Below are 24,658 nucleotides of genomic sequence, written 5' to 3' on the forward strand. Positions count from 1 at the left end.
ATTTGGGGTCCCGGGGGGCAGATTTGGGGGTGATGAGGGCAGATTTGGGGTCCCGGGGGGCAGATTTGGGGGTGATGAGGGCAGTTTGGGGTCCCGGGGGGCAGATTTGGGGTCCCGGGGGGCAGATTTGGGGGTGATGGGGGCAGTTTGGGGTCCCGGGGGGCAGATTTGGGGTCCCGGGGGGCAGATTTGGGGGTGATGAGGTTGATGGTGGTTGACCTCAACTCTGTGACATGGTGGTTGACCTCAACACACCATGACAGGAGGGTGACCCCAACACCGTGACACAGTGATTGACCCCAACACCGGGACGTGGGGGTTGACCCCAACACCGTGACACGGCGGTTGACCACAACACCGGGACGTGGTGCTGACCCCAACACGATGAGATGGTGGTTGACCTCAACACCGGGACATGGTGGTTGACCTCGACACACCGTGACAGGAGGTTGACCCCAACACCGTGACGTGGCGGTTGACCACAACACCAGGACGTGGTGGTTGACCTCAACTCTGTGACATGGTGGTTGACCTCAACACACCATGACAGGAGGTTGACCCCAACACCGTGATGTGGTGGTTGACCTCAACACCATGACAGGAGGTTGACCCCAACACCGTGACACGGCGGTTGACCACCACACCAGGACGTGGTGCTGACCCCAACACGATGAGATGGCGGTTGACCTCAACACTGGGACGTGGTGGTTGACCTCGACACACCGTGACAGGAGGTTGACCCCAACACCGTGATGTGGTGGTTGACCCCAACACTGGGACGTGGGGGTTGACCCCAACACCATGACAGGAGGTTGACCCCAACACCAGGACGCAGCGGTTGACCCCAACACCAGGACGCGGCGGTTGACCCCAACACCGGGACGTGGGGGTTGACCCCAACACCGGGACGCAGCGGTTGACCCCAACACCGTGACGTGGGGGTTGACCCCAACACCGGGACGTGGGGGTTGACCCCAACACCGGGACGCAGCGGTTGACCCCAACACCGGGACGTGGGGGTTGACCCCAACACCGGGACGCAGCGGTTGACCCCAACACCGGGACGCGGCGGTTGACCCCAACACCATGACAGGAGGTTGACCCCAACACCGGGACGTGGGGGTTGACCCCAACACCATGACAGGAGGTTGACCCCAACACCGGGACGTGGGGGTTGACCCCAACACCGGGACGCGGTGGTTGACCCCAACACCGGGAGGTGGGGGTTGACCCCCCCCAAATATATTACTCTCTCCAATAAATTACAGCTCTCCCCAGCCCCACGTGCCCCCATGGGGGGCCCAACTCGCCGTGGGGCTGACCCCGCCGTGGGGCTGACCCCGCCGTGGGGCCCAACCCGCCGTGGGGCGACCCCGCCGTGGGGCTGACCCCGCCGTGGGGCCCAACCCGCCGTGGGGCGACCCCGCCGTGGGGCGCTCAGGGCTCCGTCACCTGCCCCACGAAGAGGATGGTGCCTGTTGGGGGGAGAGGGGGGTCAGGGAGCCCAAACCAATGGGGCACAGAGCCCCCAGACCCACATCCATGGGGCACAGAGCCCCCAGACCCACATCAATGGGGAATGGAGCCCCCAGACCCACATCAATGGGGCACAGAGCCCCCAGACCCACATCCATGGGGCACAGAACCCCCCCAAACCCACATCAATGGGGAATGGAGCCCCCAGACCCACATCCATGGGGCACAGAACCCCCCAGACCCACATCAATGGGGAATGGAGCCCCCAGACCCACATCCATGGGGCACAGAGCCCCCAGACCCACATCAATGGGGAATGGAGCCCCCAGACCCACATCCATGGGGCACAGAGCTCCCCAAACCCACATCAATGGGGAATGGAGCCCCCAGACCCACATCCATGGGGCACAGACCCCCCAGACCCACATCCATGGGGAATGGAGCCCCCAGACCCACATCCATGGGGCACAGACCCCCCAGACCCACATCCATGGGGAATGGAGCCCCCAGACCCACATCCATGGGGCACAGAGCCCCCCCAACCCAAATCCATGGGGCAGAGAGCCCCCCAAACCCACATCCCTGGGGCACGGAGCCCCCAAACGCACATCTATGGGGCACAGACCCACCTGAACCCACATCCATGGGGCCCAGCCCCCCCTCCCCCCCCCGGCTCATGACCCCCCTCACCCCCAGCCCCCCACGTCCCCCCCGTACCGGTGGGGTTGTGGCGCACGAGGAAGAGGAAGGGCCGATCCAGGAGGATTTCCAGGGGCGCCATGCGGGAGTAGATGATGGCGGCTGCGGGGGGAGGCGGAGCAGTGAGACCCCCCAGCACCCCATTGCCAGGGGTCCCAGCACCCAGCACCCCATTCCCAGGGGACCCAGGCACCCAGCACCCCATTCCCAAGGGTCCCAGCACCCAGCACCCCATTCCCAAGGCACCCAGCACCCCATTCCCAAGGCACCCAGCACCCAGCACCCCATTCCCAAGGGACCCAGCACCCCATTCCCAGGGGACCCAGGCACCCAGCACCCCATTCCCAAGGGTCCCAGCACCCAGCACCCCATTCCCAAGGCACCCAGCACCCCATTCCCAAGGGATGCAGGCACCCAGCACCCCATTCCCAGGGGTCCCAGCACCCAGCACCCCATTCCCAGGGGACCCAGCACCCAGCACCCCATTCCCAAGGCACCCAGCACCCCATTCCCAGGGGACCCAGCACCCAGCACCCCATTCCCAAGGCACCCAGCACCCATCACCCCATTCCCAGGGGTCCCAGGCACCCAGCACCCCATTCCCAGGGGACCCAGCACCCAGCACCCCATTCCCAAGGCACCCAGCACCCCATTCCCAGGGGTCCCAGGCACCCAGCACCCCATTCCCAGGGGACCCAGCACCCAGCACCCCATTCCCAAGGGTCCCAGGCACCCATCACCCCATTCCCAGGGGTCCCAGGCACCCAGCACCCCATTCCCAAGGGACCCAGCACCCAGCACCCCATTCCCAGGGGACCCAGCACCCATCACCCCATTCCCAGGGGTCCCAGGCACCCGCCCCCCCCGTGGTGTCACTCACCGGTGGCCGACGCCACCTCGGTGCCGTTCTCCGTCACCTCCATCCTCACCTTCTGCAGGGCTTGGCCCAGGACGAGGGGCTCCTCCGCTGGTGGGTGGGGGGTGGGGGTGGGTGAGGGGTGGTCCCAGGGTGCCTGGGTCCCCCCAGCACCCACTTGGGGACCCCCCCCGTTTACCTGAGAGCGGGGTGAAGTCGGCGGCGTCGGGGTCGAAGACAGCGCGGACCCCCAAGGACTTCAGGGGTGCCCGCAGGTCCCAGGTGGTCTCCAGGGAGAAGCTGGGGGAAGGGGGGGGGGGTCACAGAGGGGACCCAGGCGTCCGGGGCACCCACCCACCCACCCAAGGCCTCCAGTCCCTCCCAGTGCCCCCCCCCACTCCCCTCCCAGTGCCCTCCAATCCCCCCCAGTGCCCCTCAGACCCCCCCCCAGCACCCCAATGTCACCCAATAGCCCCCCAATGCCCCCCAGTAACCTCCCAGTGCCCCCCCAATGCCCCCCCAGTACCCCCCAGTCCCTCCCAGTGCTCCCCCAGTACACTCCAGTCTCTCCCAGTGCCCCCCAATGCCCCCTAGTACCCCCCAGTCCCTCCCAGTGCCCCCCCAATGCCCCCCAGTACCCCCCAGTCCCTCCCAGTGCCCCCCCAGTGCCCCCCAGTCCCTCCCAGTGCCCCCCCAGTACACCCCAGTCCCTCCCAGTGCTCCCGCAGTACACCCCAGTCCCTCCCAGTACCCCCCCAGTGCCCCCCAGTCCCTCCCAGTGCTCCCCCAATGCCCCCTAGTACCTCCCAGTCCCCCCAGGTCCCTCCTAATGCCCCCCAGTACCCCCCAGTCCCTCCCAGTGCTCCCCCAGTACCCCCCAGTACCCCCCAGTCCCTCCCAGTGCCCCCCCAATGCCCCCTAGTACCTCCCAGTCCCTCCCAGTGCCCCCCCAGTCCCTCCCAGTGCCCCCCCAATGCCCCCTAGTACCTCCCAGTCCCTCCCAATGCCCCCCCAGTGCCTCCCAGTGCCCCCCAGTAAGCTCCCAGAGGAGAGGGGGGGTCGAGGGGACGCGAGCGCCGGGGCTCACCGGGGCAGGACGAGGACGCGGGGCACGGGGTTGACGTTGGCGACCCAGTTGGTGACGAGCTGGGCGTCGAGGAGGCGGCTGAGGGTGACGATGGGGACGTTCCGCCGGACTGGGGCCACCAGCAGCATGGCCACCTCCCCCCCGGCGTAGGGGACCTCCACCACCTCGTAGGGGACCCCCTCGGGCGTCTCGAAGTCCCCTGGGGGGAGGTGGCGTCAGGGGGCACCCAGGGGTGCGGGAGGTGGGGTGGGGGGTCCAGGCAGGGTGACACAGGGGCACCCAGGGTGACAGGGAGGGACCCAGGGTGACACAGGGGGCACCCAGGGGTGCGGGAGATGGGGTGGGGGGTCCAGGCAGGGTGACACGGGGGCACCCAGGGTGACAGGGAGGGACCCAGGGTGACACAGGGGGACCCAAGGGTGCGGGAGATGGGGTGGGGGGTCCAGGCAGGGTGACACGGGGGCACCCAGGGTGACAGGGAGGGACCCAGGGTGACACAGGGGGACCCAGGGTGACACAGGAGGACCCAGGGGTGCGGGAGGTGGGGTGGGGGGTCCAGGCAGGGTGACACGGGGGCACCCAGGGTGACAGGGAGGGACCCAGGGTGACACAGGGGGACCCAGGGGTGCGGGAGATGGGGTGGGGGGTCCAGGCAGGGTGACATGGGGGCACCCAGGGTGACAGGGAGGGACCCAGGGTGACACAGGGGCACCCAGGGGTGCGGGAGATGGGGTGGGGGGTCCAGGCAGGGTGACACAGGGGCACCCAGGGTGACAGGGAGGGACCCAGGGTGACACGGGGGCACCCAGGGTGACAGGGAGGGACCCAAGGTGACACAGGAGGACCCAGGGGTGCGGGAGATGGGGTGGGGGGTCCAGGCAGGGTGACATGGGGGCACCCAGGGTGACACAGGGGGACCCAGGGGTGCGGGAGATGGGGTGGGGGGTCCAGGCAGGGTGACACAGGGGGACCCAGGGTGACGGGGGGCACCCAGGGTGACGGGGGGGACCCAGGGGTGCGGGAGATGGGGTGGGGGGGTCCAGGCAGGGTGACACAGGGGCACCCAGGGTGACAGGGGGGCACCCAGGGTGACACAGGGGGACCCAGGGGTGCGGGAGGTGGGGTGGGGGGTCCAGGCAGGGTGACACAGGGGCACCCAGGGTGACAGGGGGGGACCCAGGGTGACACAGGGGGACCCAGGGGTGCGGGAGATGGGGTGGGGGGTCCAGGCAGGGTGACATGGGGGCACCCAGGGTGACAGGGAGGGACCCAGGGTGACACAGGGGGACCCAGGGGTGCGGGAGATGGGGTGGGGGGTCCAGGCAGGGTGACACAGGGGGACCCAGGGTGACGGGGGGCACCCAGGGTGACACAGGGGCACCCAGGGGTGCGGGAGATGGGGTGGGGGGTCCAGGCAGGGTGACACAGGGGCACCCAGGGTGACAGGGAGGGACTCAGGGTGACACAGGGGGACCCAGGGGTGCGGGAGATGGGGTGGGGGGTCCAGGCAGGGTGACACAGGGGCACCCAGGGTGACAGGGAGGGACCCAGGGTGACACAGGAGGACCCAGGGGTGCGGGAGATGGGGTGGGGGGTCCAGGCAGGGTGACACGGGGGCACCCAGGGTGACAGGGAGGGACCCAGGGTGACACAGGAGGACCCAGGGGTGCGGGAGATGGGGTGGGGGGTCCAGGCAGGGTGACATGGGGGCACCCAGGGTGACAGGGAGGGACCCAGGGTGACACAGGAGGACCCAGGGGTGCGGGAGATGGGGTGGGGGGTCCAGGCAGGGTGACACGGGGGCACCCAGGGTGACAGGGAGGGACCCAGGGTGACACAGGGGGACCCAGGGGTGCGGGAGATGGGGTGGGGGGTCCAGGCAGGGTGACACAGGGGCACCCAGGGTGACAGGGGGGCACCCAGGGTGACAGGGAGGGACCCAGGGTGACACAGGGGGACCCAGGGGTGCGGGAGATGGGGTGGGGGGTCCAGGCAGGGTGACACGGGGGCACCCAGGGTGACACAGGGGGACCCAGGGGTGCGGGAGATGGGGTGGGGGGTCCAGGCAGGGTGACACGGGGGCACCCAGGGTGACACAGGGGTACCCAGGGGTGCGGGAGATGGGGTGGGGGATCCAGGCAGGGTGACACGGGGGCACCCAGGGTGACAGGGAGGGACCCAGGGTGACACAGGAGGACCCAGGGGTGCGGGAGATGGGGTGGGGGTCCAGGCAGGGTGACACAGGGGCACCCAGGGTGACAGGGAGGGACACAGGGTGACACAGGAGGACCCAGGGGTGCGGGAGGTGGGGTGGGGGGTCCAGGCAGGGTGACATGGGGGCACCCAGGGTGACACAGGGGGATCCAGGGTGACACAGGGGGCACCCAGGGGTGCGGGAGGTGGGGTGGGGGGTCCAGGCAGGGTGACACAGGGGCACCCAGGGTGACAGGGAGGGACCCAGGGTGACACAGGGGCACCCAGGGGTGCGGGAGATGGGGTGGGGGGTCCAGGCAGGGTGACACAGGGGCACCCAGGGTGACAGGGAGGGACCCAGGGTGACACAGGGGGACCCAGGGGTGCGGGAGATGGGGTGGGGGGTCCAAGCAGGGTGACACGGGGGCACCCAGGGTGACAGGGAGGGACCCAGGGTGACACAGGGGGACCCAGGGGTGCGGGAGATGGGGTGGGGGGTCCAGGCAGGGTGACACAGGGGCACCCAGGGTGACAGGGAGGGACCCAGGGTGACACAGGGGGACCCAGGGGTGCGGGAGATGGGGTGGGGGGTCCAGGCAGGGTGACACAGGGGGACCCAGGGTGACAGGGAGGGACTCAGGGTGACACAGGGGGACCCAGGGGTGCGGGAGATGGGGTGGGGGGTCCAGGCAGGGTGACACAGGGGCACCCAGGGTGACAGGGAGGGACCCAGGGTGACACAGGGGGACCCAAGGGTGCGGGAGATGGGGTGGGGGGTCCAGGCAGGGTGACACAGGGGCACCCAGGGTGACAGGGAGGGACCCAGGGTGACACAGGGGGACCCAGGGGTGCGGGAGATGGGGTGGGGGGTCCAGGCAGGGTGACATGGGGGCACCCAGGGTGACAGGGAGGGACTCAGGGTGACACAGGGGGACCCAGGGGTGCGGGAGATGGGGTGGGGGGTCCAAGCAGGGTGACATGGGGGCACCCAGGGTGACAGGGAGGGACCCAGGGGTGTGGGAGGTGGGGTGGGGGGTCCAGGCAGGGTGACACAGGGGGACCCAGGGTGACAGGGAGGGACTCAGGGTGACACAGGGGGACCCAGGGGTGCGGGAGATGGGGTGGGGGGTCCAGGCAGGGTGACACAGGGGCACCCAGGGTGACAGGGAGGGACCCAGGGTGACACAGGGGGACCCAAGGGTGCGGGAGATGGGGTGGGGGGTCCAGGCAGGGTGACACAGGGGCACCCAGGGTGACAGGGGGGCACCCAGGGTGACACAGGGGGACCCAGGGGTGCGGGAGATGGGGTGGGGGGTCCAGGCAGGGTGACACAGGGGCACCCAGGGTGACAGGGAGGGACCCAGGGTGACACAGGGGGCACCCAGGGGTGCGGGAGATGGGGTGGGGGGTCCAGGCAGGGTGACATGGGGGCACCCAGGGTGACACAGGGGGACCCAGGGGTGCGGGAGATGGGGTGGGGGGTCCAGGCAGGGTGACACAGGGGGACCCAGGGTGACAGGGAGGGACTCAGGGTGACACAGGGGGCACCCAGGGGTGCGGGAGGTGGGGTGGGGGGTCCAGGCAGGGTGACACAGGGGCACCCAGGGTGACAGGGGGGGACCCAGGGTGACATGGGGGGATCCAGGGGTGTGGGAGGTGGGGTGGGGGGTCCAGGCAGGGTGACATGGGGGCACCCAGGGTGACACAGGGGCACCCAGGGTGACACAGGAGGACCCAGGGGTGCGGGAGATGGGGTGGGGGGTCCAGGCAGGGTGACATGGGGGCACCCAGGGTGACAGGGAGGGACTCAGGGTGACACAGGGGGACCCAGGGGTGCGGGAGATGGGGTGGGGGGTCCAAGCAGGGTGACATGGGGGCACCCAGGGTGACAGGGAGGGACCCAGGGGTGTGGGAGGTGGGGTGGGGGGTCCAGGCAGGGTGACACAGGGGGACCCAGGGTGACAGGGAGGGACTCAGGGTGACACAGGGGCACCCAGGGGTGCGGGAGATGGGGTGGGGGGTCCAGGCAGGGTGACACAGGGGCACCCAGGGTGACAGGGAGGGACTCAGGGTGACACAGGGGGACCCAGGGGTGCGGGAGATGGGGTGGGGGGTCCAGGCAGGGTGACAGGGGGGCACCCAGGGTGACACAGGGGGACCCAGGGGTGTGGGAGATGGGGTGGGGGGTCCAGGCAGGGTGACACAGGGGCACCCAGGGTGACAGGGAGGGACCCAGGGTGACACAGGGGGACCCAAGGGTGCGGGAGATGGGGTGGGGGGTCCAGGCAGGGTGACACAGGGGCACCCAGGGTGACAGGGGGGCACCCAGGGTGACACAGGGGGACCCAGGGGTGCGGGAGATGGGGTGGGGGGTCCAGGCAGGGTGACACAGGGGCACCCAGGGTGACAGGGGGGCACCCAGGGTGACACAGGGGGACCCAGGGGTGCGGGAGATGGGGTGGGGGGTCCAGGCAGGGTGACACAGGGGCACCCAGGGTGACAGGGAGGGACCCAGGGTGACACAGGGGGCACCCAGGGGTGCGGGAGATGGGGTGGGGGGTCCAGGCAGGGTGACACAGGGGCACCCAGGGTGACAGGGAGGGACTCAGGGTGACACAGGGGGCACCCAGGGGTGCGGGAGGTGGGGTGGGGGGTCCAGGCAGGGTGACACAGGGGCACCCAGGGTGACAGGGGGGGACCCAGGGTGACATGGGGGGATCCAGGGGTGTGGGAGGTGGGGTGGGGGGTCCAGGCAGGGTGACATGGGGGCACCCAGGGTGACACAGGGGCACCCAGGGGTGCGGGAGATGGGGTGGGGGGTCCAGGCAGGGTGACACAGGGGCACCCAGGGTGACAGGGAGGGACCCAGGGTGACACAGGAGGACCCAGGGGTGCGGGAGATGGGGTGGGGGGTCCAGGCAGGGTGACACAGGGGGACCCAGGGTGACGGGGGGCACCCAGGGTGACGGGGGGGACCCAGGGGTGCGGGAGATGGGGTGGGGGGTCCAGGCAGGGTGACATGGGGGCACCCAGGGTGACAGGGAGGGACCCAGGGTGACACAGGGGGACCCAGGGGTGCGGGAGATGGGGTGGGGGGTCCAGGCAGGGTGACACAGGGGGACCCAGGGTGACGGGGGGCACCCAGGGTGACACAGGGGCACCCAGGGGTGCGGGAGATGGGGTGGGGGGTCCAGGCAGGGTGACACAGGGGCACCCAGGGTGACAGGGAGGGACTCAGGGTGACACAGGGGGACCCAGGGGTGCGGGAGATGGGGTGGGGGGTCCAGGCAGGGTGACACAGGGGCACCCAGGGTGACAGGGAGGGACCCAGGGTGACACAGGAGGACCCAGGGGTGCGGGAGATGGGGTGGGGGGTCCAGGCAGGGTGACACGGGGGCACCCAGGGTGACAGGGAGGGACCCAGGGTGACACAGGGGGACCCAGGGGTGCGGGAGATGGGGTGGGGGGTCCAGGCAGGGTGACACAGGGGCACCCAGGGTGACAGGGGGGCACCCAGGGTGACAGGGAGGGACCCAGGGTGACACAGGGGGACCCAGGGGTGCGGGAGATGGGGTGGGGGGTCCAGGCAGGGTGACACGGGGGCACCCAGGGTGACAGGGAGGGACCCAGGGTGACACAGGAGGACCCAGGGGTGCGGGAGATGGGGTGGGGGTCCAGGCAGGGTGACACAGGGGCACCCAGGGTGACAGGGAGGGACACAGGGTGATATGGGGGGATCCAGGGGTGCGGGAGATGGGGTGGGGGGTCCAGGCAGGGTGACACAGGGGGACCCAGGGTGACAGGGAGGGACCCAGGGTGACACAGGAGGACCCAGGGGTGCGGGAGGTGGGGTGGGGGGTCCAGGCAGGGTGACATGGGGGCACCCAGGGTGACACAGGGGGATCCAGGGTGACACAGGGGGCACCCAGGGGTGCGGGAGGTGGGGTGGGGGGTCCAGGCAGGGTGACACAGGGGCACCCAGGGTGACAGGGAGGGACCCAGGGTGACACAGGGGGACCCAGGGGTGCGGGAGATGGGGTGGGGGGTCCAGGCAGGGTGACACAGGGGCACCCAGGGTGACAGGGAGGGACCCAGGGTGACACAGGGGGCACCCAGGGGTGCGGGAGATGGGGTGGGGGGTCCAGGCAGGGTGACACAGGGGCACCCAGGGTGACAGGGAGGGACTCAGGGTGACACAGGGGGACCCAGGGGTGCGGGAGATGGGGTGGGGGGTCCAGGCAGGGTGACACAGGGGCACCCAGGGTGACAGGGAGGGACCCAGGGTGACACAGGAGGACCCAGGGGTGCGGGAGATGGGGTGGGGGGTCCAGGCAGGGTGACACAGGGGCACCCAGGGTGACAGGGAGGGACCCAGGGTGACACAGGGGGCACCCAGGGTGACAGGGGGGCACCCAGGGTGACACAGGGGGACCCAGGGGTGCGGGAGATGGGGTGGGGGGTCCAGGCAGGGTGACACAGGGGCACCCAGGGTGACAGGGAGGGACACAGGGTGATATGGGGGGATCCAGGGGTGCGGGAGATGGGGTGGGGGGTCCAGGCAGGGTGACACAGGGGGACCCAGGGTGACAGGGAGGGACCCAGGGTGACACAGGAGGACCCAGGGGTGCGGGAGGTGGGGTGGGGGGTCCAGGCAGGGTGACATGGGGGCACCCAGGGTGACACAGGGGGATCCAGGGTGACACAGGGGGCACCCAGGGGTGCGGGAGGTGGGGTGGGGGGTCCAGGCAGGGTGACACAGGGGCACCCAGGGTGACAGGGAGGGACCCAGGGTGACACAGGGGGACCCAGGGGTGCGGGAGATGGGGTGGGGGGTCCAGGCAGGGTGACACAGGGGCACCCAGGGTGACAGGGAGGGACCCAGGGTGACACAGGGGGCACCCAGGGGTGCGGGAGATGGGGTGGGGGGTCCAGGCAGGGTGACACAGGGGCACCCAGGGTGACAGGGAGGGACTCAGGGTGACACAGGGGGACCCAGGGGTGCGGGAGATGGGGTGGGGGGTCCAGGCAGGGTGACACAGGGGCACCCAGGGTGACAGGGAGGGACCCAGGGTGACACAGGAGGACCCAGGGGTGCGGGAGATGGGGTGGGGGGTCCAGGCAGGGTGACACAGGGGCACCCAGGGTGACAGGGAGGGACCCAGGGTGACACAGGGGGCACCCAGGGGTGCGGGAGATGGGGTGGGGGGTCCAGGCAGGGTGACACAGGGGCACCCAGGGTGACAGGGGGGCACCCAGGGTGACACAGGGGGACCCAGGGGTGCGGGAGATGGGGTGGGGGGTCCAGGCAGGGTGACACAGGGGCACCCAGGGTGACAGGGGGGCACCCAGGGTGACACAGGGGGACCCAGGGGTGCGGGAGATGGGGTGGGGGGTCCAGGCAGGGTGACACAGGGGCACCCAGGGTGACAGGGAGGGACCCAGGGTGACACAGGGGGACCCAAGGGTGCGGGAGATGGGGTGGGGGGTCCAGGCAGGGTGACACAGGGGCACCCAGGGTGACAGGGGGGCACCCAGGGTGACACAGGGGGACCCAGGGGTGCGGGAGATGGGGTGGGGGGTCCAGGCAGGGTGACATGGGGGCACCCAGGGTGACAGGGAGGGACTCAGGGTGACACAGGAGGACCCAGGGGTGCGGGAGATGGGGTGGGGGGTCCAGGCAGGGTGACAGGGGGGCACCCAGGGTGACACAGGGGGACCCAGGGGTGCGGGAGATCGGGTGGGGGGTCCAGGCAGGGTGACACAGGGGCACCCAGGGTGACAGGGGGGCACCCAGGGTGACACAGGGGGACCCAGGGGTGCGGGAGATGGGGTGGGGGGTCCAGGCAGGGTGACACAGGGGCACCCAGGGTGACAGGGGGGCACCCAGGGTGACACAGGGGGACCCAGGGGTGCGGGAGATGGGGTGGGGGGTCCAGGCAGGGTGACACAGGGGCACCCAGGGTGACAGGGAGGGACTCAGGGTGACACAGGGGGACCCAGGGGTGCGGGAGATGGGGTGGGGGGTCCAGGCAGGGTGACAGGGGGGCACCCAGGGTGACACAGGGGGACCCAGGGGTGCGGGAGATGGGGTGGGGGGTCCAGGCAGGGTGACACGGGGGCACCCAGGGTGACAGGGAGGGACCCAGGGTGACACAGGGGGACCCAAGGGTGCGGGAGATGGGGTGGGGGGTCCAGGCAGGGTGACACGGGGGCACCCAGGGTGACAGGGAGGGACCCAGGGTGACACAGGGGGACCCAGGGTGACACAGGAGGACCCAGGGGTGCGGGAGGTGGGGTGGGGGGTCCAGGCAGGGTGACATGGGGGCACCCAGGGTGACAGGGAGGGACCCAGGGTGACACAGGGGGACCCAGGGGTGCGGGAGATGGGGTGGGGGTCCAGGCAGGGTGACACAGGGGGACCCAGGGTGACATGGGGGCACCCAGGGTGACGGGGGGGACCCAGACAGCGGGGGGCCGGGGCGGGGGTCTCACCGTATTTGAACTTGGCGGCCTGCTCCATCATGGGGACGGTCACCCTGCTGCCATCGGCCCTGTGGAAGGGCCGGGGCCGGGTGGCGGCGGAGGGGAAGGGTCTCATCCAGGCACCCTTGAAGTAGAGGGCGTTGGCCAGCACCAGCCGGGTCCTGGCACCCACCGCACCCGGAGGCAGCAGGCCCCGGATCAGCCCTGCGGGGACAAGGGTGCTCCTGGGGTCTCCTTCCGTGGGGGGGGACGGGACACCCAGGCGTCCGGGCACCCAGCACCCCCATTCCCAGAGCACCCAGATGCCTGGGAACCCCATTCCCAAAGGACCCAGGTGTCTGGGCACCCAGCACCCCATTCCCAAGGCACCCAGCACCCATCACCCCGTTCCCAGGGGTCCCAGGCACCCAGCACCCCATTCCCAAAGGATCCAGGCACCCAGCACCCCGTTCCCAGGGGACCCAGGCACCCATCACCCCATTCCCAAGGCACCCAGCACCCAGCACCCCATTCCCAGGGGTCCCAGCACCCATCACCCCATTCCCAGGGGTCCCAGCCACCCAGCACCCCATTCCCAAGGCACCCAGGCACCCAGCACCCCATTCCCAGGGTTCCCAGGCACCCATCACCCCCATTCCCAAGGGACCCAGCACCCAGCACCCCATTCCCAAGGCACCCATCACCCCCTTCCCAAAGGATCCAGGCACCCATCACCCCATTCCCAAGGCACCCAGCACCCATCACCCCATTCCCAAAGGACCCAGCACCCATCACCCCCATTCCCAAGGGACCCAGCACCCAGCACCCCATTCCCAAGGCACCCATCACCCCCTTCCCAAAGGATCCAGGCACCCAGCACCCCGTTCCCAAGGGACCCAGCACCCATCACCCCATTCCCAGGGGTCCCAGCCACCCATCACCCCCATTCCCAAGGCACCCAGCACCCATCACCCCATTCCCAAAGGACCCAGCACCCCATTCCCAGGGTTCCCAGGCACCCATCACCCCATTCCCAGGGGTCCCAGGCACCCATCACCCCATTCCCAAGGCACCCAGCACCCATCACCCCATTCCCAAAGGACCCAGCACCCCATTCCCAGGGGACCCAGCACCCATCACCCCATTCCCAGGGGTCCCGGGCCTCTGCCCCCCGCCCCAAGCCCCCTCCGGGCCCCTCACCCTGCGTCCGCTCCTGCACCCAGGCGTTGAGGAGGGCGCGGGCACCCTCTCCCCGTTGGAAGTCGACCTTGGCCAAGCGCCGGGGGCCGAGGGTGCGGACGAAGCGGGGGACGAAGCCGGGGCTCAGCGCCAGCCCCTGCCCCACGAAAAGGCCCTCGGCCACGGCCAGGAGGTGGCCGGGTCCCCTCAGCACCCGCCGCAGCACCCGCAGCTCCGCCGCCACCTCGGGATCTGTGGGGTGGGGGAAACTGAGTCACGGCGTGGCGATGGGGGCACCCATGGGTGACCTGGCATGGGGACCCGCAGCGGGGACACCCATGGGAGACTCGGTGTGGGGATGGGGACCCCACCACCCGCCCCACCACGGGGACAGGGACCCCCTCACCCCCCCACCACGGGGACAAGGACCCCGAGGTGTCCCCCATGAGGATGGGGATCCCCCCACCCCCCCACCATGGGGACAGGGACCCCAACGTGTCCCCCATGAGGATGGGGACCCCACCACCCCCCCCCACCACGGGGACAAGGACCCCAACGTGTCCCCAGTGGGGATGGGGACCCCACCACCCCCCCCACCATGGGGACAGGGACCCCAACGTGTCCCCAATGGGGATGAGGACCCCACCACCCCCCCCCACCATGGGGACAGGGACCCCAACGTGTCCCCAATGGGGATGAGGACCCCAGCACCCCCCCCACCATGGGGACAGGGACCCCAACGTGTCCCCAATGGGGATGGGGACCCCACCACCCCCCCCACCATGGGGACAAGGACCCCAACGTGTCCCCAGTGGGGATGGGGACCCCACCACCCCCCCACCATGGGGACAAGGACCCCGAGGTGTCCCCAGTGGGGATGGGGACCCCACCACCCCCCCCACCACGGGGACAGGGACCCCAACGTGTCCCCCATGAGGATGGGGACCCCACAACCCCCCCACCATGGGGACAGGGACCCCAACATGTCCCCAGTGGGGATGGGGACCCCACCACCCCCCCCCACCATGGGGACAGGGACCCCAACGTGTCCCCAGTGGGGATGGGGACCCCACCACCCACCCCCACCATGGGGACAGGGACCCCGAGGTGTCCCCCATGAGGATGGGGACCCCCCGCCATGGGGACAGGGACCTTGGGGACCCTCACCGTTGATGCTGAAGCCCATGGCGGCCTCAAGCTGGTGACGGCTATGCCCAGCGGTGGCCAGCTGGAGGGCCACCAGGACAGCGGTGGCCCCGTGGGGCGCGAAGATGGCGTTGATGTCCCCTCGGTGTCCCACCGCCTCCCGGAAGAGCCGCAGCCCGAAGTCGGCCACCAGCCGGGCCACTCGTCCCGTCACCGGTGGCCCAGCACCCACCAGGGCCACCAGGGCCACCAGGGCCACCAGAGCCACTCGCATCCTGCAGGGACCCAAGGTGACCCCGATGGTGACCCCGGTGCTGGTTCCAGTCCCAGTCCCAGTGCTGGTCCCAGTCCCAGTGTCAGCCCCAATCCCAGTCCCAGTCCTGGTCCCCAGTCCCAATCCCAGTCCTGGTGCTGGTCCCAGTCCCAGTATCAGTCCCAGTCCCAGTCCTGGTGCTAGTCCCAGTCCCAGTGTCAGCCCCAATCCCAGTCCCAGCCCCAGTCCTGGTCCCCAGTCCCAATCCCAGTCCTGGTGCTGGTCCCAGTCCCAGTATCAGCCCCAATCCCAGTCCTGGTGCTGGTCCCAGTCCCTGTGGTAGTCCCAGTCCCAGTGCTGGTCCCAGTCCCAGTGTCAGCCCCAATCCCAGTCCCTGTGCTGGTCCCAATGCCAGTCCCAGTGCTGGTCTCAGTCCCAGCCCCAATCCCAGTCCCAGTGCTGGTCCCAGTCCTGATCCCCAGTCCCAATCCCAGTCCTGGTGCTGGTTCCAGTCCCTGTGGTAGTTCCAGCCCAGTTCCAGTGCTGGTCCCAGTCTCAGTGTCAGTCCCAGTCCCAGTCCTGGTGCTGGTCCCAGTCCCAGTGTCAGCCCCAATCCCAGTCCCAGTGCTGGTCCCAGTCCTGGTCCCCAGTCCCAATCCCAGTCCCAGTGCTGGTCCCATTCCCAGTCCCAGTGTCAGCCCCAGTCCCAGTCCTGGTGCTGGTCCCAGTCCTGGTGCTGGTCCCAGTCCCAGTGTCAGCCCCAGTCCCAGTCCCTGTGCTGGTCCCAGTCCCAGTACCAGTGCTGGTCCCAGTGCTGGTCCCAGTTCCAGTCCCAGCCCCAATCCCAGTCCTGGTGCTGGTCCCAGTCCCAGTGTCAGCCCCAATCCCAGTCCCTGTGCTGGTCCCAATCCCAGTCCCAGCGCTGGTCCCAGTCCCGGTGTCAGCCCCAATCCCAGTCCTGGTGCTGGTCCCAGTCCTGGTGCTGGTCCCAGTCCCAGTGTCAGCCCCAATCCCAGTCCCTGTGCTGGTCCCAGTCCCGGTGTCAGCCCCAATCCCAGTCCTGGTGCTGGTCCCAGTCCTGGTGCTGGTCCCAGTCCCAGTGTCAGCCCCAATCCCAGTCCTGGTGCTGGTCCCAGTCCCAGTGTCAGCCCCAGTCCCAGTCCCAGTGCTGGGTCCTCCCCCAGTGCCGGTGTCCCCTACCTGTTGCTCGCAATCCCGGTGTCGCGGTCTCAGTCCCGGTGTTGGTCCCGCTGTCCCAGTATCAGCCCTGGTTTTGGTCCCAGTGTCCCAGTCTGGGTCCCAGTCAGTCCCAGTGACCTGGTCTTAGTCCTGCTGTCCCAGTATCAGTCCCAGTCTCGGTCCCAGTCTCAGTCCCGGTCTCCCAGTCTCGCTCCCAGTATCCTGGTGCCGCTCCCAGTATCCCAGTGCCAGTCCCAGTATCCCGGTGCCAGTCCCAGTGTCCCGGTGTTGGTCCCGGTGTTGGTCCCGGTGTCCTGGTCCCGGTGTCAGCCCCAGTCTCGTTCCTGGTGTCCCAGTGTCAATCCCGGTGTTGTTCCCAGCGTCCCGGTGTTGTTCCCGGTGTCCCAGTCTTGGTCCCGGTGTTGTTCCCGGTGTGTCCCAGTCTTGGTCCCGGTGTTGCTCTTGGTGTCCCGGTGTCGTTCCCGGTGTCCCAGTCGTGGTCCCGGTGTTGTTCCCGGTGTCGTTCCCGGTGTCCCGGTGTCGTTCCCGGTGTCCCGGTGTCGTTCCCGGTGTTGTTCCCGGTGTTGTTCCCGGTGTTCCCGCGGCTCTGGGCCGCATCCGGCCCCGGCAGCGGCTTTAAAGGGCGGAGCGGGGGCGGGGGGGGGTGGGGTGTTTCCACTCGTGTCGTGTCCCCCCCCCCCCCCCCCCGTCACCACCCACGTCCCTCCCCGTGTCACCCCCGTGCCCCCGCCGTGCCCCCAGTGTCACCCGTGGGCCCCCCCCCCCATCTCCTGTGTCCCCTCTGTGTCCCCACGTGTGTCCCGTGTCCCCGCTGGCATCTCGTGTCCCCCCACGGCCCCCCGTGTCCCCCCATGTCCCCAGTGTCCCCCCACGTCCCCAGTGTCCCCCCATGTCCCCCCACGTCCCCCCAACGTCCCCCTACGTCCCCTTGTGTCCCCCCCACATCCCCTATGTCCCCCCATGTCCTCCCACGTCCCCCAATGTCCCCTCATGTCCCCCCCATGTCCCCCCACGTCCCCTATGTCACCCCACGTCCCCTATGTCCCCCCATGTCCCCCCGTGTCCCCTCGTGTCCCCTCGTGTCCCCAATGTCCCCTCATGTCCCCCGTGTCCCCCCATGTCCCCCCACACCCCCTATGTCCCCCCATGTCCCCAATGTCCCCCTCGTGTCCCCAATGTCCCCCCATGTCCCCCCCACGTCCCCTATGTCCCCCCATGTCCCCCCATGTCCCCTTGTGTCCCCAATGTCCCCTCGTTTCCCCCATGTCCCCCCCACGTCCCCAATGTCCCCCCATGTCCCCCCATGCCCCCTCGTGTCCCCAATGTCGCCTCATGTCCCCAGTGTCCCCCCATGTCCCCAATGTCCCCCTATGTCCCCCATGTCCCCAATGTCCCCCCCATGTCCCCAATGTCCCCCCATGTCCCCTTGTGTCCCCAATGTCCCCCCATGTCCCCCCATGTCCCCCCACATCCCCCATGTCCCCTTGTGTCCCCCATGTCCCCTCGTGTCCCCAATGTCCCCCCACATCCCCCATGTCCCCCCATGTCCCCTTGCGTCCCCCATGTCCCCTCGTGTCCCCAGTGTCCCCCCACGTCCCCCCACCCCCCGGGTGACCGTCCGGCGCGGTTACGGGGTGCGGGGTGACCTCACAGGGTGTCACAGATCTCGGGGGACCCAGGCATCCGGGCAGGGTGTCACCCCCCCCCGTCCCCCCCCCCCCCGAACCCCGGGTTCTCCCCCGGGGTGACGCCAGGGCCCCTTCCTGCGGGGTGACGCGGTGGCGGCGGTGACACCGCGGGGGTGTTGGGAAACCCCGGGGGTGCCGGGGCCCCGGGGGGGGGCAGGGAGTTTTGGGGGGGTCAGGGAGTTTTGGGGGGGGCAGGGCTTTTTGGGGGGGGGTCAGGGAGTTTTGGGGGGGTCAGGGAGTTTTGGGGGGGCAGGGCTTTTTGGGGGGGGTCAGGGAGTTTTGGGGGGGCAGGGCTTTTTGGGGGGGTCAGGGAGTTTTGGGGGGGGTCAGGGAGTTTTGGGGGGGTCAGGGCTTTTGGGGGGGGCAGGGCTTTTTGGGGGGGTCAGGGAGTTTTGGGGGGGTCAGGGCTTTGGGGGGGGGCAGGGCTTTTTGGGGGGGGTCAGGGAGTTTTGGGGGGGCAGGGCTTTTTGGGGGGGTCAGGGAGTTTTGGGGGGGGTCAGGGAGTTTTGGGGGGGCAGGGCTTTTTGGGGGGGTCAGGGAGTTTTGGGGGGGTCAGGGAGTTTTGGGGGGGTCAGGGCTTTTTTGGGGGGGTCAGGGAGTTTTGGGGGGTCAGGGAGTTTTGGGGGGGGCAGGGCTTTTTGGGGGGGGTCAGGGAGTTTTGGGGGGGGCAGGGCTTTTTTGGGGGGGTCAGGGAGTTTTGGGGGGGTCAGGGAGTTTTGGGGGGGGCAGGGCTTTTTGGGGGGGTCAGGGAGTTTTGGGGGGGGATCAGGGAGTTTTTGGGGTGTGGGGGGGTCAGGGTGCCCAGATACCTTGGGTGCCCAGTGGGGTCAGGGAGTTTTGGGGGGGGGTCAGGGCTTTTTGGGGGGGGCAGGGAGTTTTGGGGGGGATCAGGGAGTTTTTGGGGGTGTGGGGGGGTCAGGGTGCCCGGATACCTGGGTTCCCAGTGGGGTCAGGGAGTTTTGGGGGGGGTCAGGGCTTTTTTGGGGGGTCAGGGTGCCTGGAAACCTGGGAGCCCAATGGGGTCAGGGAGTTTTTTGGGGGGGCAGGGCTTTTTGGGGGGGGGTCAGGGAGTTTTGGGGGGGTCAGGGAGTTTTGGGGGGGATCAGGGAGTTTTTGGGGTGTGTGGGGGGGTCAGGGTGCCCCATGCCTGGGTCCCCAGTGGGGTCAGGGAGTTTTGGGGGGGGGCAGTGAGTTTTGGGGGGGATCAGGGAGTTTTTGGGGTGTGTGGGGGGGTCAGGGTGCCCCATGCCTGAGTTGCCAGTGGGGTCAGGGAGTTTTGGGGGGGATCAGGGAGTTTTTGGGGTGTGTGGGGGGGTCAGGGTGCCCCATGCCTGGGTCCCCAGTGGGGTCAGGGAGTTTTGGGGGGGATCAGGGAGTTTTTGGGGTGTGTGGGGGGGTCAGGGTGCCTGGAAACCTGGGTCCCCAGTGGGGTCAGGGAGTTTTGGGGGGGATCAGGGAGTTTTTGGGGTGTGTGGGGGGGTCAGGGTGCCTGGATACCTGGGTCCCCAGTGGGGTCAGGGAGTTTTGGGGGGGATCAGGGAGTTTTTGGGGTGTGTGGGGGGGTCAGGGTGCCCCATGCCTGGGTCCCCAGTGGGGTCAGGGAGTTTTGGGGGGGATCAGGGAGTTTTTGGGGTGTGTGGGGGGGTCAGGGTGCCTGGAAACCTGGGTCCCCAGTGGGGTCAGGGAGTTTTGGGGGGGATCAGGGAGTTTTTGGGGTGTGGGGGGGTCAGGGTGCCTGGAAACCTGGGTTCTTTCCCCAGGGCTGGGTGGGGCTCGGGCCACGTGCGCGCGCGCGTGCCGGGGTGGCAGGGTGCCCGGGCGCTTGGGTCCCGTCCCAGGGCGCGGAGCAAACCCGCGGCGGCGGCGGCGGGCGGCTGGGCCGGGTGCCCGGGCGCCTGCGTCCCCTGGGCCGGAGGGGTTGGGGGCAGCGGGGGTCTTGGCCGGAGGGGTTGGGGACGTTGGGGGTCTCGCTGGGTGCCTGGGTCCCCTGGGCTGGAGGGGTTGGGGACGTTGGGGGTCTCGCTGGGTGCCTGGGTCCCCTTGGCTGGAGGGGTTGGGGACAGTGGGGGTCTTGGACGGAGGGGTTGGGGACATCAGGGGTCTTGGCCGGAGGGGTTGGGGACGTTGGGGGTCTCGCTGGGTGCCTGGGTCCCCTTGGCTGGAGGGGTTGGGGACGTTGGGGGTCTCGCTGGGTGCCTGGGTCCCCTTGGCTGGAGGGGTTGGGGACATTGGGGGTCTTGCTGGGTGTCTGAGTCCCCTTGGCTGGAGGGGTTGGGGACATCGAGGGTTTTGGCTGGAGGCATTGGGGACGTCGGGGGTCTTGGCTGGAGGGGTTGGGGACGTTGGGGGTCTCGCTGGGTGCCTGGGTCCCCTTGGCTGGAGGGGTTGGGGACAGTGGGGGTCTTGGCCGGAGGGGTTGGGGACGTCGGGGGTCTCGCTGAGTGCCTGGGTCCCCTTGGCTGGAGGGGTTGGGGACGGCGGGGGTCTTGGCCGGAGGGGTTGGGGACAGCGGGGGTCTCGCTGGGTGCCTGTGTCCCCTTGGCTGGAGGGGTTGGGGACATTGGGGGTCTTGGCTGGAGGGGTTGGGGACAGCGGGGGTCTTGCTGGGTGTCTGGGTCCCCTGGGCCGGAGGGGTTGGGGACAGTGGGGGTCTTGGCTGGAGGGGTTGGGGACAGCGGGGGTCTTGCTGGGTGTCTGGGTCCCCTTGGCTGGAGGGGTTGGGGACATTGGGGGTCTTGGCTGGAGGCGTTGGGGACAGCGGGGGTCTTGGCCGGAGGGGTTGGGGACGTTGGGGGTCTCGCTGAGTGCCTGGGTCCCCTTGGCTGGAGGGGCTGGGGACATCGAGGGTCTTGGCTGGAGGGGTTGGGGACATCGAGGGTCTTGGCCGGAGGGGTTGGGGACATTGGGGGTCTCGCCCGGAGGGGTTGGGGACATCGGGGGTCTCGCCCGGAGGGGTTGGGGACGGCGGGGGGTCTCGCCCGGAGGGGTTGGGGACAGCGGGGGTCTCGCCCGGAGGCGTTGGGGACAGCGGGGGTCTCGCCCGGAGGGGTTGGGGACGGCGGGGGGTCTCGCCCGGAGGGGTTGGGGACGGCGGGGGGTCTCGCCCGGAGGGGTTGGGGACAGCGGGGGTCTCGCCCGGAGGCGTTGGGGACATCGGGGGTCTCGCCCGGAGGGGTTGGGGACAGCGGGGGTCTCGCCCGGAGGGGTTGGGGACGGCGGGGGGTCTCGCCCGGAGGGGTTGGGGACGGCGGGGGTCTCGCCCGGAGGCGTTGGGGACATCGGGGGTCTCGCCCGGAGGGGTTGGGGACATCGGGGGTCTCGCCCGGAGGCGTTGGGGACATCGGGGGTCTCGCCCGGCCGCCTGGGCTCTTCCGCGGGCCGGTGCCGGCCGTGCAGGGGCGGGAAGGGGACGGCGGCCAAACCGCCCCGGGGTAAAAATAACCCGGGAGGAAACGGTGCCAGGATCGGGCCCACGCCCACCATGCACCATGGCGTCTTCTCCAGCGCCCCATACATCCCCCCCCCCCCCCCCCCAGCGCCCATAGGTTGTCCATAGGCTCACCAGTGCTCCCAGTGCCCCATAGATCCCCCCATAGGACCCACCAGTGTCCTATAGATCCCCCCTAGACCCCACCAGTGCTCCCAGTGCCCTATAGATTCCCCATAGACCCCACCAGTGCTCATAGATCCCCCATAGACCCCCCAGTGCCCCATAGCCCCCCATAGACCCCCACTGCCTCCATAGACCCCCCAGTGCCCCATAGCCCCCCCATAGACCACCCCAGAGCCCCATAGCCCCCCATAGCCCCCCCCAGTGCCTCCATAGCCCCCCCAGTGCCCCATAGCCCCCCATAGCCCCCCCAGTGCCCCATAGCCCCCCATAGTCCCCCCCAGTGCCTCCATAGCCCCCCCAGTGCCCCATAGCCCCCCATAGCCCCCCCCCACTACCTCCATAGCCCCCCCAGTGCCCCATAGCCCCCCATAGCCCCCCCCCCAGTGCCTCCATAGCTCCCCCAGTGCCCCATAGGACCCCCCCAGTGCCCCATAGACCCCCCTATAGACCCCTATTGCCTCCATAACCCCCCCCCCCCCATGATTTAACCTCCCCCCCCCCCCGGTCTGTGTCCCCCCTCTGGGGATTCTCCGGGGGCTCGTAGCGGGGTTGAGCTCGGTGGTATCTGGGCGGGGGGGGGCGGTCCTGGACCATGAGCTGTTCCCCTCAAAACCTACAGCCCAAAAATATGCTGGAAAAATCACCTTTTCCGGCCTTTTTTTTTTTTGCCCAAAATTGGCCATTGTGGGGACGGGGAGGGGAGCAGGGAAAGGAGTAAGGAAGAGGAATTTCCTCCGAAACCCGAATTCCCTCCTTTCCCACCCCAAAAAGGCGGCGGGAAGGGGATTATTCACGGCGGGGGCCGGAGGAGACGGCGGGACGCGGGGGTGGGACAGGGCCCGTCACGCTCAGACACGCGTGTGCTCGTGTGTGGGAGCCACGGGGGGGGGGGGGGAGAGCACACGGGGGGGCGCGTCCCCATTGCAGACCCCAGACCCCCACCCCAGCACCCCCAGCCCCCAGCACCCAGAGCCCCCCAGCACCCAGACCCCCACCCCAGCACCCAGAGCCCCCCCAGCACCCAGACCCCCACCCCAGCACCCAGAGACCCCCAGTAGCCAGACCCCCCCCAGCACCCCCATCCCAGCACCCAGAGCCCCCCAGCACCCAGACCCCCACCCCAGCACCCAGAGACCCCCAGTAGCCAGACCCCCCCAGCACCCAGACCCCCACCCCAGCACCCAGAGACCCCCAGCACACCCATCCCAGCACCCAGAGCCCCCCAGCACCCAGATCCCCACCCCAGCACCCAGAGACCCCCAGTAGCCAGACCCCCCCCAGCACCCCCATCCCAGCACCCAGAGCCCCCCAGTACCCGGACCCCCACCCCAGCACCCCACCCCAGCACCCAGACCCCCCAGCACCCCGAGCCCCCCCAGCACCCCCACCCCAGCACCCAGACCCCCCAGCACCCCGAGCCCCCCCAGCACCCCCATCCCACCTCCCAGACCCCCCCAGCACCCCCACCCCAGCTCCCAGACCCCCCCAGCACCCCGAGCCCCCCAGCACCCCATCCCACCTCCCAGACCCCCCCAGCACCCCCACCCCCAGCTCCAGACCCCCCCCCAGTACTCAGACCCCCACCCCAGCACCCAGACCCCAGCCCCCAGCCCCCCCTCACCCCCCAGACCCCCCACCTCAGCACTCAGAGCCCCCCCAGTACCCGGACCCCCCCCAGAACCCAGAGCCCCCCAGCACCCAGAGCCCCATCCCAGCACCCAGAGCCCCCCCAGCACCCCCATCCCAGCCCCCCCCAGTACCCAGACCCCCACCCCAGCACCCAGAGCCCCCCAGCACCCCCACCCCAGCACCCCCAGTACCCAGACCCCCACCCCAGCACCCAGAGCCCCCAGCACCCCCACCCCAGCACCCAGAGCCCCCCCAGCACCCCCATCCCAGCCCCCCCAGCACCCAGAGCCCCCCAGCACCCCCCACCCCAGCACCCAGAGCCCCCCTAGCACCCCCATCCCAGCCCCCCCAGCACCCAGAGCCCCCCAGCACCCCCACCCCAGCACCCAGAGCCCCCCCAGCACCCCCATCCCAGCCCCCCAGCACCCAGAGCCCCCCAGCACCCCCACCCCAGCACCCAGAGCCCCCCCAGCACCCCCATCCCAGCCCCCCCCAGCACCCAGAGCCCCCCAGCACCCCCACCCCAGCACCCAGAGCCCCCCCAGCACCCCCATCCCAGCCCCCCCCAGTACCCAGACCCCCACCCCAGCACCCAGAGCCCCCCCAGCACCCCCATCCCAGCCCCCCCAGCACCCAGAGCCCCCCCAGCACCCCCATCCCGGCCCCCCCAGCACCCAGACCCCCACCCCAGCCCCAGGCCCCCCCAGCCCGGGGGGGGCTGACTCAGCCCTGGGTGACTCAGCCGGGTCTCGGCGCCTTCCTGCGGGTCAGACCCAAACCCACACAAATTAGTACCAAAACACCACAGATCCACCCCAAAATCCGCATGGATCCACCCCAAACCATCACCGTACCCCAAACCTGCTCAGATTCACCCCAAAACTGCACGGACCCACCCGAAAATCCACATGGATCCCCCCCAAACCATCACCGTACCCCAAACCTGCTCAGATTCACCCCAAAACTGCACGGACCCCACCCGAAAATCCACATGGATCCCCCCCAAACCATCACCGTACCCCAAACCTGCTCAGATTCACCCCAAAACTGCACGGACCCACCCCAAAATCCGCATGGATCCACCCCAAACCATCACCGTACCCCAAACCTGCTCAGATTCACCCCAAAACTGCACGGACCCACCCGAAAATCCACATGGATCCACCCCAAACCATCA

At 69.7% G+C, this 24,658-nt stretch overlaps 1 protein-coding gene across 1 annotated transcript; it reads right to left on the reverse strand.

Moving 5' to 3' along the window:
* Positions 1 to 1,200: 1,200 nt before the first annotated feature.
* SERPINE1 (serpin family E member 1) lies at positions 1,201 to 17,122 on the reverse strand. The gene is made up of 9 exons (XM_082339131.1): positions 16,552 to 17,122; positions 15,120 to 15,373; positions 13,974 to 14,204; positions 12,804 to 12,998; positions 4,119 to 4,317; positions 3,231 to 3,331; positions 3,056 to 3,142; positions 2,194 to 2,277; positions 1,201 to 1,475 (listed from the first exon to the last, which is right to left on the reverse strand). The coding sequence occupies exons 2-9, from the start codon at positions 15,370 to 15,372 to the stop codon at positions 1,438 to 1,440; spliced, it is 1,188 nt and encodes a 395-aa protein (XP_082195257.1). The 5' UTR covers position 15,373; positions 16,552 to 17,122; the 3' UTR covers positions 1,201 to 1,437.
* Positions 17,123 to 24,658: the final 7,536 nt, after the last annotated feature.

This window comes from Platalea leucorodia, assembly GCF_965183815.1.
Source record: "Platalea leucorodia genome assembly, contig: HAP1_HAP1_SCAFFOLD_459, whole genome shotgun sequence".
NCBI classification, from domain to species: Eukaryota; Metazoa; Chordata; class Aves; order Pelecaniformes; family Threskiornithidae; genus Platalea; species Platalea leucorodia.

Bases quoted from the DNA above. Each gene is read 5' to 3' on its own strand.
- SERPINE1 (XM_082339131.1), bottom strand. From the start codon at position 15,372: ATGCGAGTGGCTCTGGTGGCCCTGGTGGCCCTGGTGGCCCTGGTGGGT. The intron at 3,332-4,118 runs GTGAGCCCCGGC...CCCTTCCCCCAG, and splicing joins CGCGTCCTCGTCCTGCCCCG to CTTCTCCCTGGAGACCACCT. The intron at 3,143-3,230 runs GTAAACGGGGGG...CCCACCCACCAG, and splicing joins CGACTTCACCCCGCTCTCAG to CGGAGGAGCCCCTCGTCCTG.